Source organism: Heteronotia binoei, chromosome 1, assembly GCF_032191835.1.
Source record: "Heteronotia binoei isolate CCM8104 ecotype False Entrance Well chromosome 1, APGP_CSIRO_Hbin_v1, whole genome shotgun sequence".
In the NCBI taxonomy this organism is placed as follows: Eukaryota; Metazoa; Chordata; class Lepidosauria; order Squamata; family Gekkonidae; genus Heteronotia; species Heteronotia binoei.
In genome coordinates, this window is record NC_083223.1 from 39,580,568 (window position 1) to 39,597,238 (window position 16,671).

At 47.9% G+C, this 16,671-nt stretch overlaps 1 protein-coding gene across 1 annotated transcript in view; it reads right to left on the bottom strand.

Annotated features, from left to right (window-relative positions):
• Positions 1 to 8,062, bottom strand: part of LOC132573224 (uncharacterized) — a gene marked incomplete at its 5' end in the record, with an annotated part of 57,753 nt that extends 49,691 nt beyond the window's left edge. Inside the window, 2 exons of the mRNA XM_060241074.1 lie at positions 6,707 to 7,282; positions 7,631 to 8,062. Coding sequence (XP_060097057.1) covers positions 6,707 to 7,282; positions 7,631 to 8,062 — 1,008 coding nt within the window. The remainder of the gene's footprint in view (positions 1 to 6,706; positions 7,283 to 7,630) is intronic.
• Positions 8,063 to 16,671: the final 8,609 nt, after the last annotated feature.

Below are 16,671 nucleotides of genomic sequence, written 5' to 3' on the forward strand. Positions count from 1 at the left end.
GTACTAAGTCTGCTGATATTTCTGCTTGTGCATCTCTGGATCCAAGCCATAACATACATCCTGTATCTATATAATGCTGATCTACTGAGCCACAAAAGAATGCTGAAATATGCCTTGGTGATCTTATAGCAGCAGAAAGGCAAGGTAAAGATCTTGATGATGATGGTGGTGGTGGTGATGATGATGATGACGATGATGATGACGATGACAACAACAACAACAACAACAACAATAACAACAACAACATTGAATAGGGAAAAATTGCTTCAAGGCAACCAGAAGTATAAGAATAAAGAATTAAAGATTCCATTCACTCAAGAGAGAAACAAAACTGCAGTGAGGATTTTGGATGAGAAATTCCACATCATCCCCAGTAGAACCAAAGTGGAGGTGAATTCCACCTGTGCAAGTATGTGAAGGCCCATATTCTTCCAAAATTCTTCCTTGCATGCTTCATTGTGTTGGCTGCATAGTTTAATGCTATCAAAGCACAGGGCCTCTTCGAGGAAAATAGATGCTGTTAATAGCAAAGTTGCCGTTGATGCATGGACACAAAATGCTCAGGAGAACCCTACTGAAGACAACAAAAGAATCTTACGCTCCAAGATTTGGGTCAACGGATTCCCTTCATCTGTTCTGCCCTGCTACTTGATCAACACGAGCACAACTTCATTGTTGGAGAGCAATTAAATAACAAGTTATTATCAATTAACAAATGCAGACCACTTTTCTGCTGGCTTGGCTCGTTTGCTGCAGAAGGCAGAGTGCTACTTCAGAATCTCAACTGTCACCACGTCAGCCATCTTGTCTGAGTATCAAGACACAGTTATGGGATAATAAATTTATTTTAGTACAAGGGATGAATACCCAAATGTCACCAAACATTCACACTCTGTTTTGTTTCATTACATTCCTCTGGATGGTTTTCACTAGAGGCTATTTGTGCAACATCTGCTTTGTGGCAGACTTGTGAATTGAGCTGCTGTCTGTCTCGCAAGGACCGCTGCAACTATAATGTGTTACAAATCACATTTGGGAATAAAAATATTATTTCATCCATTTTAACAGGTCATTTACCTTTCTTTAGACCCTGTGGCTGTTCTCTAGCTAAGATCCCGTGTGTTGAACGGTTACCAGTTTGCTGCAAATTCATCCCAAAGTTATTCTGACAGCCTTGCAATGGCTTTCCTCTTTCCTTGACGGTCGGGGACAAAGGGTGGCGATTGGGGACGAACTGTCCCGGAGACACACGCTTGATTGCGGAGTGCCTCAAGGGGCGGTACTTTCCCCGATGTTATTTAACATCTATATGCGCCCCCTTGCCCAGATTGCCCAAAGGTATGGGCTGGGTTGTCATCAATATGCTGATGACACCCAGCTCTATCTACTTATGGACGGACGGCCTGCCTGTGCCCCAGAAAATCTGGACCGGGCATTACAAGCAGTGGCTAGGTGGCTTAGGCTGAGTGGGCTGAAGCTGAATCCGGCGAAGACAGAGGTCCTTTGCTTGGGTCGCTGCGGCCGGGGAGGGGAAATCTCCCTGCCAGTTTTTGACGGCGCACCGTTGATAGCGGCGCGCAGGGTCAAAAGTCTGGGGGTACTATTGGAGCTTTCACTGACAATGGAGGCTCAAATGGCAGCCACTGCCAAGTCCACATTCTTTCATCTTAGGCGGGCGAGGCAGCTGGCCCCTTTCCTGGAATGCGACGACCTAGCAACAGTGATTCATGCCACGGTCACCTCGAGGTTGGACTACTGTAATGCCCTCTACATGGGGCTACCCTTGTGCTGGACCCGGAAGCTGCAGTTAGTGCAGAATGCAGCTGCCCGGCTGCTATTAGGGCTCCCAAGATGGGAGCACATTCGGTCGGGGCTTCGGGATCTGCACTGGCTGCCAATAACATTCCGAGTCCAGTACAAGGTGTTGGTCATCACCTTTAAAGTCCTATATGGCCTAGGACCTGCCTAGCCTAGGGACCGTCTCTCCCCACACATTCCCCAGAGAGTACTACGATCGGGTTCACAAAACCTGTTAGTAATCCCCAGGCCAAAGGAGGCCCGTCTGAAATCCACCAGGGATCAGGCCTTCTCGGTAACGGCGCCTTACTGGTGGAACCAGCTGCCGGAAGAGGTGAGGGCCCTGCGGGACCTAGGGCAGTTCCGCAGGGCCTGTAAGACAGTCCTCTTCCGGCAGGCCTACAACAACTAACTGACACTGAGAAAAATTTGGATGGAGCTAAAATGCATTTAATAGACCGCTGGTTTTTATCTTTTTATGTCTTATTAATTATGGTTTTAACCTTATTATGTAAATGTTTTAAGCTGAATTTATATGAGTTTATTGTGTTGTAAGCCGCCCTGAGCCACTTCGGTGGGAAGGGCGGGATATAAGTCAATAAATAAATAAATAAATAAATAAATGTCAAGGCTGTGCATCGAAACCTTGTTGCTGCCATTGTGAGCAGCATATATATGCACTGCTGTTGTTTGTGTTTGCAGTTCAGGGGAAGATTTTTAGTTGCACTCCCCAAAAGTTACAAGAATGCTGTGAGCTACAGTGACTGCAGTTACAACAATACAATGATAGTTTTAGAAACAAAATTTTGACTCCATCAAGACCTTCCTCAGAGCCAAATGAAACAGGGAGAAATTGCCTAGTTATAAATTTGAGCTCTCAGACTAAAATTATATTAATCCTATGAAGAGAAGCAAAAATATATCAGCAGCCAGGAGCCATACTTGTACAGTGATGATCAGGGAGACCCAGGTTCAGATCCCCATTCTGCCATGGAAGCTTGCTAGGTGACCTTGGCCCAGTCACATACACTTTTTGGCTAACCTATCTGACTATTTTTTGAGGGCAGAATGGAGGAAGGGACAACAGTGTAAGCTGCTTTGGGTCCCCACTGAGAAGAAAGGCAAATATAAATGAATGAAATAAATTGCAGATTCAGAATCTGATCCTGCTATTTTATTTTCCTGAGGTGCTGGAGTAAGAATACACTCAGCAGGATTTTAGGGACACAGTTTTATGCATTTCAGGATTCTTCCAGAGGGAGGCAGGAAAATCAGTCTATGTGCGGAAATAGTTACGCCCATGGAAATGCTCATCAGGATCCAGGCCAGGGCCTGTTCTGTGGTGGCACCCTTGAGGATCTCCTAGGGCTACTTTAAATGCAAGGCCAAAACACTTCCCATTGAAAATAATATAAACATCACTTGAATACAACATTCACTAGAGTCTAATATAATACAGTTATATTAAATCCCTTTATCTTGTGATTGTTTTACTGGGGTTTTTTTTAGTATTTTTACTATTGTAAGCTCCCTTGCAGACATCACTGAGGAAAGACAGCATAGATAAATCACAAACAAAATGTAATGAGCCAATCAAAAAAGATACAATGTCTGCAAGTTTAATCCTCCTATGAAGAGAAGCAAAAAATATTATACCAGGAAACATACTTCCCAATGGTACCAAAAATAAAATTTACACACAAATATAACTAATGCAAAAGGGGGATTAATTTTTTTGCACAGCCATATATATAACCCTTTTTTGCACAGTCATATATATAACCTTTCCCATGCCTCTATAACCTCTTCTCTTTTCTTGCTTCCTTATCTCCTTCTATAGTTGCCAGCCTCCAGGTGAGGCCTGGAAATCTCCTGGAATCACAACAGATCTCCCAACTACAGAGATCAGTTCCCCTTAGAGTTGTCAGATTGAGGCTGAGAAATCCCTGGAAATTTAGGGATGGAGCCCTGGGAGGGCAAGGTTTTGAGAGGGAAGCAACCTCAGCATAATGCCATAGACTCCACCTTCCAGAGCAGCCATTATCTCCAGGGAGACTGATTTCTGTCATCAGGAGAACAATTGTAATCCTGAGTGATTTCCAGCCCCCACCTGGAGGTTGGCAACCCTAGTTCCCCTGGAGGAAATGGCTGCTTTAGAAGGTGGACTGTACGGCATTATACCCCACCAAGGTCCCTGCATTTTAAATCCCTTTCACTCCAATGAATTTAGAATGGAGTAGTTCTGGTTAGGATTGCACTGTCAAACTCATACTTAATTCTCCAATTTAAAGCAATGGAACTCAAAAAGTACTTCCCTGTGGTTGGATGTGCCCTGTGTAGCTTTGGAATTCTAGTAAAAGAACATCTAAATGAAAGTTTGGAAGGAGTTTGGGGGAAAAAAATCCCTAAGTACGCCTACATAGTAGGTGTCATTTATATCCTTTTTGAACTGGGGGAAAAAAAAATGACAGGAAAGAAAATGAAATGGGCCATGTAGCCATGTTATGGTTTCATAAGAGATCAGAGGACTCACTAAGTGATGATGTACACTCTGTGTTCCAAAGAGAAATGGAAGAGTTTCCATTTGCATTTGAAGTCAGCAACCAGCTTCGGTCCTTCAAAGAGAAAACAACGGCCTGCCCGCACCAGAGGGATACTTCCAGACTGCTTGGGGGCCAAGAACTCTACTCCCTAGACACCACAGGTGGTTTTAGGCCAGCTCCTGTTTACCAGTCTGTACTGCTTAGTCAGTTATATTCATCCTATCATTAAGGGTGGCATTTGTTCCACAGCTTCCCCTTTGGCAATGATATTGTACTCACTTTCCCAGAGGAAAAAATTACCACTGCTCCTTTTGAACATATGTGACACATACCTTTAGCCCAAGCACAAGGCCTGGGTCCTCACCTTATTCTTACTCCCAGTCAAATTTTATTATTGTGTTGTGGGGACAGAAGGGCACCCCAAATTAAGGTAGGGTTGTAGAAGGACCGAGATTTTCAGGCTCATAAAGGCAGGCAGGCAGGCAGGCATGCACTGTGAGTTGTTTTTATATGCTTTTGGGGTTGCCTTTAAGGGGTGTGAGGGAGGACAGTAGCAATTTTTACCTGAGTGGCTCTTAGCTGCCCTGTCTGGGGTGAAGCTTCTTAAATATGGGCTACCAAACAACAACCACTTATCTCTTTGTCTTTGACCTAACTAAGTCTCACGGATTCTTGAGATGGCAATAAAACAACTAACAGCTGCCTCAAAGCAGTATGCATATATTACAGAATCAAAGTGCTGCAAAAGTGTGGTAGAAACTGCTGTAATACAGTAATGCTGGAACTGGATAGGCTGCTGAAAGGGTCATTAGGGCACAGTCTTCTTGAGAACTTCTGTGACTGCAGAGTTGGGTTTTGTTGCAGGTCCCTGCTAAAACAAACACCCTACAGGATGACCTTTGGCTATGTACGGGCTGAAAGCCTGAAGTATATTACAGACTGGTCCAAGTGGGCAGCCATGTTGGCCTGAAGCAGTAGAACAAAATTAGAGTCCTGTGGCATCAAACATATTTTACAGGTTATTATGAGAAAAGCATTTTGGGAGCTGTATGCTTGGTTCTGTGACCTGCTTGAAGGATGGGCATGATAAAAATATAATTAAATTCTGTAAGGTGTGTGAAACTTCAGTATCATCAAGCAAGTTTCACCATATTTTGCCTTCTGTGCCACTCGTTTCCATAAGCTTTATTTTTATGGTGATTCTGTTGTGCTCCATGGACACTAAAGTGCTCTTCATAGTGTGACACACAGTTCATTCTTGCTATTTAGCTTCTTCATACCTGCTGGGAGAGGGCCTTCTGGAGATTTGGATTAAAGTGGCATCACTATGATCTGTGTAAAGTACTGGGGTCGGCGCAGTAAGAGACCAGAGTCGGAGAGTGATTTCAGCAAGCTTTACTTCAGGAACACCAACACAGACTGAGCTCTATTCAAACCTCCCGCTCCTTTATACAATTCTTGCCCCCTTCTGATTGGACCTTAACTATGTACATGGATTGGCTATTTACAGAGGCCTAAGGGCCTATCAGGGTACAGTATGAGCCTAGATGTTGATTGGCTACTTATGTTTCAATCCTTCCCCTGATTGGGCACGCTTAGGCCTTCTCTGGAACCCTGGTGTGGAGTACAAGCTTGGCTTGTTCAGCTTCCCTCCAAAAGTAACAGTTCCCTCCATTTGAACCTAGGACACAACACCCCTCCCCCCATAGTTCTAGCTATCAGGTGACATAGTCCTGGAGATATGCCGGAGGGCGGCGGTCTCGTGTCGAGCGTCGGAGCTCCGAGGGGACTGGGCGTTCCGACTCGGTTGGTGGTTCCGCGGCTGCAGAGCTGGAGACATCTGGGACGGCGGCCCCGGGAGACCTGGGTTCAGCTGCGCGGTCGGGGGTCTCCTCCTGCTGGGCCGAAGCGGGCTCCACGGAACCCTGTTCTGTGTCAGGCTCACGGGGACTTAAGTTGTCCGGATCTGGAGCCTCTGACCTTGGCTCCCCGGCAGGCAGGCGACCACGGAGTTGGTCGATGTGTCGCCTCAGGAGATGTCCACCCTCCAAGGTCACTGCATAGGAGACCGGTCCGGTGACGTGGTCCACCTTTCCAGGGAGCCAGGTGGGGCCAGTGGTGGCATAGTTCCGTGCCCACACTGTCTCACCTGGGTAGAACCCTCTGGGGGCTTTAAGGTGTTCCGGCGCCGGTCGCCTGTCTGGGGCTCGGTCAGGGTGCAGCTTGTCCAGCAGGGTGGTGATGCGGCGGCCCATGAGGAGTTCGACTGGACTGTGACCTGTGGAGGCGGTGGGTGTGGTCCGGTAGGCCATTAGGAAACACGCCAAGTCTTTGGGCCAGTCTGAGGGGCCCAGACAGTTCAAGGCCTCCTTTGCCGTGCGCACCATCCGCTCTGCCTGGCCGTTGGTGGCTGGATGAAACGGGGCAGAGCGAATGTGCCTGATGAGGTTCCTGGCCAAGAAGTCCTGGAACACTGCGGACATGAATGCTGTGCCGTTGTCGGTGACGATGGTCTCCGGCAACCCGTGGGTTGCAAAGATGGCCCTCAGAGCTGTGATGGTCGCCTGTGATGATGGCGAGGGCACCTGGACCACCTCCAACCACTTGGAGTATGAATCCACTAGTATGAGTAGAGTCCGCCCATGGAAGGGGCCAGCAAAGTCCATATGCAGTCTTGACCAGGGGGGTTTGGTGGATTCCCATGGTTGCACTGGGCCACGTGGGGGGTCAGGCCTTGACACCTGGCATGTCGGGCACCTTTTAACCCAAGCCTCAATTTCTGCATCGAGGCCGGGCCACCAGACATAGCTCCGTGCGAGAGCCTTCATGCGGACTATGCCCGGGTGTGCCTCGTGCAGGACTCTAAGCACTTGGTCTTGCAAGGGTTTGGGGATGACGACTCTGTTGCCCCATAGTAGGCAGCCTTTGTGGGTGGATAGTTCATCTTTCCGGGCTGCAAACGGAGTAAATTCCGGCCCAGTCGAGCCCTTGGGCCACCCCCTCCCCACCCAGTCCAAGACACGGGAGAGGACTGGATCACGAGCAGAGCGGGCAGCAACGTCGCGGGCGAGCAATGGCCTGTCCGGAAGCATGTCCATCAGTAGGATCTGATGAACCGGAGCTGGATCAGGATCCACGTCAGGCAAGGGCAAGCGGCTCAGGGCGTCAGCATGGCCCATTGCCTTGCCCGGGCGATGCACTAGGGTGTAGGTGTAGCCGGCTAGAAAAATGGACCAACGGAGGACCCGTGGGGACAACACCTGAGGGGTCTGCCAGTCCGATGCAAAGAGGCCCAAGAGGGGTTTGTGGTCCGTATAGAGGGTAAAGGGCCGGCCGTAGATGTAATCATGAAATTTTTTGACGCCGGCCACGACTGCCAACCCTTCTTTGTCGATTTGGGTGTAGTTCCGCTCCGCCGACGAGAGAGTCCGCGAGTAGTACGCAATAGGGACTTCGGTCCCATCAGGGAGTTGGTGGCCCAGAACTGCCCCCACGCCATAAGGGGATGCGTCGCATGCAAGGACCAAGGGCAGGGTCTCGTCAAAATGGGCAAGGACGGAGTTGGACATCAGGAGGCCCTTGATATCCTGGAAGGCTTTAGCGTGCTGGCGGCCCCACGCCCAGGGTCGGTTCTTGTCTAGAAGCCGGTGCAGGGGTTCGGCCACCTCTGCCTTGTGGGGGAGAAAAGCATGATAAAAGTTTAGGAGGCCGAGGAAGGCCTGGAGTTCTTGCTTGTTGGTGGGCGCTGGAGCATCTCTGATGGCACGCAGCTTGGCGTCGGAGGGATGGACCCCCTGGGCATCGATGGAGAACCCCAGGAATTCCACCCGATCCACGCCCAGGAGGCACTTCTCCCGTTTGACCTTGAGGCCGGCTGTTTCAAAACGTTGTAGGACTCCTCTAAGGCGGGCGGCGAATTCTTCAGGCGAGGCTGCCGCGATCAGCACATCATCGAAGAATGGAGTGACTCCGGGAAGTCCTTTTAAAAGAGAGTCCATGAGTTCCTGGAACAACCCTGGAGCCACACTCACGCCAAATTGCAACCGCTTTACTCTAAAGGCCCCCCGGTGGGTCACAATTGTTTGGGCGTTGGCCGTGGCCTCATCCACCGGCAGCTGTTGGTAAGCTTGGGCCAAGTCCAACTTGCCAAAAATTTTTGCGCCGGCTAGGGTGGCTAAAACGTGGCTGACGATGGGCACAGGGTATGCGTGGGCCTGAAGAGCCTTGTTGAGGGTGCACTTATAGTCTGCACAAATCCGCACTTCCCCACTGGGCTTGACTGGAGTCACGATGGGAGTTTCCCAGGTTGCGTGGGTGACAGGCTCTAGTATTCCCTGTGCAATCAGTTTATCCAGTTCCTCCTCAATTTTAGGCTTGAGCGTGAATGGAACTCACCGCGCTTTAATCCTAATAGGCCGCACTGTGGGGTCAAGGTGTAGTGTAACCGGGGGACCCGTGTAGCAGCCCAAGGTGCCATCAAAAACGGCCGGGAACTCTTCACAAACCTTGTTAAAGTCCACTCCGACAGTCTTATTGATCCCCCTGATCTCCATTCCCAGGGGCTTGAACCAGTCGAGACCCAAAAGGTTTGTAAGGTGGTTCTTGACCACTAGCACTTGTAGCTGGCCCTTGAACCCCTTGTATTGGACTGGGACCGGGCCCACTCCCAAGATAGGCACCTTATTCTTCTGGAAGTCCACTAAGGTAAACCCCGAGTCCCTGAGACGAGGCCTCAGCCTGGTGGGGATTTTAAAAAATGTCTCTGCCGCTATAATAGATGATGCTGACCTAGAGTCCACCTCCATTTGGCAGGGCACCCCCCCGATCCCTACATTGACCCGGATTTTGGAGGGCCTGACTGGCGAGGGTAGGTACTGTACCGGGTATGGGTGGGCATGGAGAGCGTCGGTCTCGAAGTCTGGCTGGCCTTCGGAGTGCGCAGATGTTTGCGGGACGCGTGCTCAGGATGTGGATCTGCAGGCACAGGCGATGTGGCCTTCCTTGCTGCAGAGTCGACAGGTGGCATTCCGGACTCGGCAGGTCTTTCGCTCGTGCTGGCCCCCGCAGCTTGCACATGCAGGTGGTGTCTTGTGTCTCATGCCCTGTGGGGCATGGGTGGTCTTCCTTCCTGCTGAACGATAGCCGGTTTGTAGAGCTTTGTCCTTGTCTGAGTCCTCTGTAGATGGTTCAGGGTTGATCTGGTGTGCCGCAGCCTGTCTTGTCAGCCGTGGCTCTGCTGATCTGCCCTTCTCCCAGCTGGTGGCCACATCGATTGCCTTTGTTAGGTCGCACTCGGAGAGGGACAGGAGTTTCTGTACTAGCTTTTCGTCCCTCAAGCCCCATACAAACTGGTCGAGAAGGGCTTCGTTGAGGTCTGCGAAACTGCATCGGCTTGCCACCCGGCGCACCATCGTGGTTTCGCCTGCCTTCTGTGTCCTTTGTCGGAAGTCCCAGTGCCGGGTGAGCTTGGTTGGCTGGGGCTGGAAATACTTCTCCAGAGCGCTGATGATGTCGTCCACCGGCGTCTCTGAGAGCTTCCTGGGTTGGAGAAGAGCCCTGGCTAAGTCCACGGTCTCCGTGCCACACGTACTGATAAGCAGAGCTCTCTGCATGGTAGTCTCTGTAATCTTCCGGAAGGTCAGGTATGACTGGAAGCCTTCGACCCACGAGTCCCACAGCTCGGGGCGATCGATGCTAAAGGGCTGCAGGAGGTTAGCTGAAGCCTCCATTCTTGGCAGCGTGTCTGGGCGGCTTGAGAGATGGGGTATGCGCAGAGCGGAGGTGTGGACCCAGATGGCTTGGATTTAGCCACCTTTCTGTGTTCCTGGTTCTGTTGCTGGTTCTTACTGGCATCCCATCCTCGTCGCCAGTGTAAAGTACTGGGGTCGTAGCAGTAAGAGACCAGAGTAGGAGAGTGATTTCAGCAAGCTTTACTTCAGGAACACCAACACAGACTGAGCTCTATTCAAACCTCCCGCTCCTTTATACAATTCTTGCCCCCTTCTGATTGGACCTTAACTATGTACATGGATTGGCTATTTACAGAGGCCTAAGGGCCTATCAGGGTACAGTATGAGCCTAGATGTTGATTGGCTACTTATGTTTCAATCCTTCCCCTGATTGGGCACGCTTAGGCCTTCTCTGGAACCCTGGTGTGGAGTACAAGCTTGGCTTGTTCAGCTTCCCTCCAAAAGTAACAGTTCCCTCCATTTGAACCTAGGACACAACACCTGTCTCTCCTTTACATCTCATTCCAGGAAGACCATGGAAACTCTGAACTATTGTGTAGAGACAGCAAGAAGCTAAATGTGGAAACAACTGTAAAACAAGAGACAATTGGAATGTTGTGGATCAGGAGTAAAGCTGATATGGAACAAAGATATACCTGTTATGGATGGAATTGAAGTCATCCTTAAATTCAAGTGCACAGTTTGGCATTTTTCTCAGATTACTTTCTTTTGACAAGCAGCTGGTGGAAATAGGCAAGAATATCTTTTAATCTACTTAGGCTGCTTCATCAATTGCATTCCCTGAGAAAGTAGGCTTCTCTACTGTCATACATCTATCGTAACATCCAAACTAGACTTCTGTAAAGTGCTCTGCTTGGGACTTCCTTTGAAGACTGTTCAGAAACTTCAGATGTTTCAAAAGACAACAGCCTGAGTTCTGGTCTGCCACAAAGAACACACAAAGCTTATGCTTTCTCTAGCTGCGCTGGCTCCTAGGTTGTTTCCACACCTAATTTAAAGTGCTATTTTTTATCTTTAAAGCCTTAAATGGATTGGATCCAAAATACTTAAAGGAACTTCTCTACTCCTATGAATCTGGTTGGGTTCTGACATTAACCAGTGGGGCCATTTGGATTAGCCTATTTCCCTGGATTTCTGATTCATTGTAGAAGTGTGTCCCATTCATGCAGGCAATTTGCTCTCTCAGGCAAAAATTGTGTTTGTAGAATCTCCTAAACTTCTTCCTCTGGTTTATTAAAATACGGCTTTGAAATGTTAAAAAAACACGGTAAATTCTCTTTAAAACAGAATGAAACTTATACTCAGAAATAAACTTTGTTGGTCTTAAAGGTGCTACTGGACTCAAACGTCACTGTGTTGCTTCAGACCAACATGGCTACCCAGTGGAATCTCTCTTTAAAATAGGGAGCAGTTTCTCAGGGCTCTACTTTTGTTGTTTTTAAGCATTTGGTATGGGATAGCCAACATGTTGCTTTTGTTAAGCCATCATGGCAGATTCTCATCCAATATAGGGCTTTGCATGCCAAGCTGTTCTAAAATGTAAACATGTTTGGGTCTAGCTCTTGATGCCCTCCCCCCCCCCCGCAAAAAAAATAACCTGGTTGTTTCTTTTTAAATCTCTGCTTTAACAAGGAAACAGTCAGGAGAGGCAGCTCAAATGATTAAGAGTAATGAAACGCTTGTAAAAATAGTTACCAGCATAATGGAGTTGAGGGAATATTTTGGGAAATGGTAACATACCCATAACGGCCAGAGAAGGCAAACATCAGTGGAGCTGCAGGCTGGCAAAAAATTCTATTGGACTTCAGGGAAACAGGATTCTGGTAACTAATACATGAAAAAGATACTGCAGGAAATAGCTCCACACTGAACAGAGCATTGATTAGGGGATTCCTCTGCAATCTGAACTATTTTTCACGCCCAAACATACCTTTGGATCAAATTTTGAGTCCAGTGGCACCTTAAAGACCAACGAAGTTTTATTCAGGGTATGAGCTTTCATGTGCGTGCACACTTCATCAAACAGTCCCCTGCTTTCAGCTCCTCAGGAATCACCATGAACTGCATAAAAAATTGTGAAAGTTCATGACACTTCTTCGGTTCACAAATCTCTCTCTCTCGGCTTGACTTCACGAACGAAGATTTTAGAAGGGTGCAGTAGTCCACGTCTGCTGCAGGCTCGCTGGTGGCTGACAAGACCAATGCAGGACAGGCAGATCCGGCCACAGTGGACTTTAGTTTGTCAGCCAGTTACTGCCCATCTCTTGTTGAAACATTTTTTTTTTTGGGCTGGCATTCCATCAATGACTCCTCCTCCTTGCCTTGTTTTAATTACTGTCTTTGTGTTTTTATATGCATTTTAGTTTTGGTTTTGACTGGTTTTATAATACGTTTTTATAATGCTTTATTTTTAGTTGCTTGCTGCCTTGGTGGCCCTGTCTGGGCAGAAAGGCAGGGTATAAATTCTGTTAAAAAAAATAAAAATGCAACATTAAACATGGTGGGGAGTGTAGTGAGGAAGAGGGAACAACTGTATCTCACCACTCCACCCATCCTGTGTAACTGCCCATTCTCCAGTGCCTTTATTTATTTTTATTTATTATTAGATTTATGAATCACCAGTCCTTGCCACAGCAAAGCTCTAAGTGATGTACAACAAGAAATATAAACATCAAACATAAGTAAACAATATATATTTTTAAAGAACAGTCTAAATTCAGATGGTGAAATCCCATTAATAGAGTTGCAGACGGCCAGCCACTTCATGGGCAGGGAGGAACAGACACAGAGAGCCTAAGAGGGTGCCAGCTAAGATGGGAACTGTCACTGTCCTCAACCAAATCCCTGGTGGAACATCTCCTCCTTACAGACCCTGTGAAACTGAAGAAGATCCTGCAGGGCCCTGCTGGAATTTGGCAGAGAGTTCCACCAGGTTGGTGCCAGGACTGAAAAGGCCCTGGCCCTGGTCTTTGTGGCTAGGGACCACCAGCAGATTGCTGTCCGAAAAGTGTAACACTCTCCTGCAGGGCTTGTTTTTGAGCAGGAATGCACAGGAGTGCAGTTCTGGCTGGCTTGGTGTTGGAGTCTGTGGTCTAAGGTGCAAATGAGTTCCTGCTGGGATTTTTCTACCAAAAAAGCCCTGCTCTCCTGGGGACACAACAGAGGAGGCAGTCCTGTAGAAGAGGCAGTCTTTTGTGGTGTCTACATACCATAATAAATGTGTAATGAAGTGTAACATACCATAATAAACAAATGGAGCCAAATCCAGTATTTGTAGATGAGTTCACATGAATCATCAGAAGTTATCTGAGGGAAGTGAGTTTACAGATCTTGGATTATACCCATTTGAGGATGATATTACTGCATATATGGCAGGTGATATCAGAGGTGGAGCAGGGACACTGGGTTGTTATGGAGGTAAAACTTGTCCTTTCTCACTCCACTGTCCCCACTTGGGACTGGCCCCACCCTTCCAGAGTCTCCTTGGAAAAAGCCACAATGCACTCAGCCTCTTTTTTACACACACACACCACCAGGCAGCAGTTCCCTTGGCTTTCTCTTGGTGGTCCTGGCTGCAACCTGCACAAGTCACACCTCCCAATGGCCAGTGGACACTGGCACAGCTCCCCTGGGCAGCCTGGTGTGGCTCCTCTGGCAGCTTATATGCTGGGTCCCTCTCTCTTCCTCGGCCACCCACAGCTGGCCATTCAGGCGCTGGGAAAGGCAAGCAAGGGATGATGGGGCCCACTGCCCAGGCACCCCCTTGCCCTGACCAAGTCCTGACCCCCTCATCCCAGGCTGCCACTCTCCCTTGGGCATCCAGCCAGGGAACCATTGCCCTGCTGCTGCATCCTTCTCCTCCTCCCCAGGGCACCAGTCACCTTCCAAGAGTGTCCCAGTGGAGCTCCCACCTTGGTGTGTCCCAGCCCCAGCAGGAAGGGAGGGAGGGAGGAAGGAAGGCAAATAGATGGAGGGGGAAGGAGAGGTGGAAAGATAGCAACTTTAAATGCATTCTCTAAGCCACCAGCTAGCTTGACTTGGAGAAGTGATTTAAAGAGACAAATGCCTTATCCAAGCCAGCCAATTTGGTGGTGTGGGGAGGGGGCTTGGAGAGCCACACAATATGTGTGAAAGAGCCACATGTGTCTCCCAAGCCACAGTTTGGCCACCCCTGCTATAGTGGGATCAAGGAATGGGAGTCATGAACATATGAACATACGAAGCTGCCTTATACTGAATCAGACCTTTGGTCCATCAAAGTCAGTACTGTCTACTCAGACTGGCAGCAGCTCTCCAGGGTCTCAAGCTGAGGCTTTTCACACCTATTTGCCCGGACCCTTTTTTGGAGATGCCAGGGATTGAACCTGGGACCTTCTGCTTCCCAAGCAGATGCTCTACCACTGAGCCACCGTCCCTCCCCATGCTGTGACAGCACTTGCAGTACCCAGTAGTGATTCAAGATGCTCTAGGGATTCCTCCATCTCAATGGATAAAAAATCTATAGAGATGGATGTATTCTTATATCATCATGATGTCACTTCTGTGTGCATGCCAGAAGTGACATCATCATGTCACACGTCATCACACAACATTGCTCTCCAGTGCCAAATGGCTCTCACTAGTTGCTAGCACCCTGCTGGCAACTCTAACTAGGGATTAGGTAATTGTGTTAAGGACATTATTCTTATTTTCTTGCTAGGTTTCCCTTTACCCCATTAACCTAAAGGAATATTTCCTATGGCTAAAAATTGGGGCAACCATTAACTGTTTTGAAAACTGTTATTCAAAAACTGTTTTGTTTTGTTTTTTTGCTATTTGGTTAAATGCAATTTTAAAATAATTCTTTTAAAAACCTCTGCTGGGGTTTTCACATCTCTGGCTCGGTTACATACTTAGACATCATATCCACTTGTGTGAGGAGATGGTGTCCAGGGAATCAGAAGGAAGGGAGGAGTAATTGAGATTGTAATAAAATGATAAAAACAGCAAGTATCTGACTGGTTAACAGAGACAAGTGGAGCAGCAGGGATGATAAAGGGTGTGAGAGATATAGATTTCTCTGCTGCTGAGAAAGTGGCACCTCATTTGGATCCCCTCCCCATTGAAAACTTGCCCACTTCTGCAGCAATCTGTGTATCAGTCATGTGTGAGTTCAAGTTTCTTCTCAATTTCCACACATGCAGTGCCTGATTTCTTCTCCTTCTGGAATCACAGCCTCTAATGCAATAGAGAAGTGCTTGTAGTACTTTGAAGCAAGTGACAGAATGGCTGCTTGACCTATACAGGTTGGTGTGGTGCCACTGCACAGCCACAGGGAGCACCACAAATGATTTAAACACTGCATATGAAATCCAAAGGGCCTCCATAATAGGACTTCAGAATAGGGCAAAATTCAGACTCACCCCCGGCCCCAAACAAGGGGGAATGGCCTGCCTCCTCTAACACAGTATGAAGAGCTTTGTTGCCAAGGAGACTTTTTAGCCTGTGCTCTAACTAATCTCATGTATGTGTCAAAAAGGAACTTGTTGGATCACAGCCTTACTGCTCACTTGTGAAGATACTTTGCATCCCATATTAATGTAACTCTTTCTGTTTTGCAAACAGTGAAAATTTTTGGAGTATTTGTTTTCATCTAGTCCAAATCCTTGCCCACTAACATTTTTGAGGGATGCTGGAAACTTTGCCCCCTCTCAAAAAAAAAAAAAAAAAGCTATCTAATTCATTTGCACTGTATTCTGCCAAACCGCTCTTACAATTCAGTGGGTCTATTCCCTCCTCTAGCCTTTCTGGAGCAACAGTAGATCTTTCTTCTTCACAAGTCATGCTTACTCATTTTCAGTTCCTGTAGCTTTATAGGTTACAGTCCAACGGAAAAACAGCATCCATACTTCATCATATATATGGTTTCAAAGAGAATACTCACCACAACCAGATCTAGTGGAAAGACTGGAGCTGCAACATACAAGCATCTTATACTTTAGAATGAATGACCAAGGGTGATATTCATGCATATTGTGTCACTTACGAAGGACTTATGTCTACTTATGAAGGAGAGCTAGTTTGGTGTAGTGGTTAAGTGTGCGGACTCTTATCTGGGAGAACCGGGTTTGATTCCCCACTCCTCCATTTGCACCTGCTGGAATGGCCTTGGGTCAGCCATAGCTCTGGCAGAGGTTGTCCTTGAAAGGGCAGCTGCTGTGAGAGCCCTCTCCAGCCCCACCCACCTCACAGGGTGTCTGTTGTGGGGGGAGAAGATATAGGAGACAGTGAGCCGCTCTGAGACTCTTTGGAGTGGAGGGCGGGATAAATCCAATATCATCATCATCATCATCTACATTGCAGTTTTCCCCCTTCAAAATACATGAGCACAAGTGGAAAAGATTGGGATACCACATGCATTCTGAATGTAAAAGTCAAGTCTTATCAGACCTGTAACTAAGAGTCACAGGGAGAGGGGGCCACAGGAGGACTTTAGGAAGAGGGGCCACAAGAAGCTGGAGAGGCTGGGGGGGCCACCCCTCTCCCTCACCCCTGCAGTGTGATTTAAATGGCATGTAAGCTCCCATTCTCCTTCTACCTTT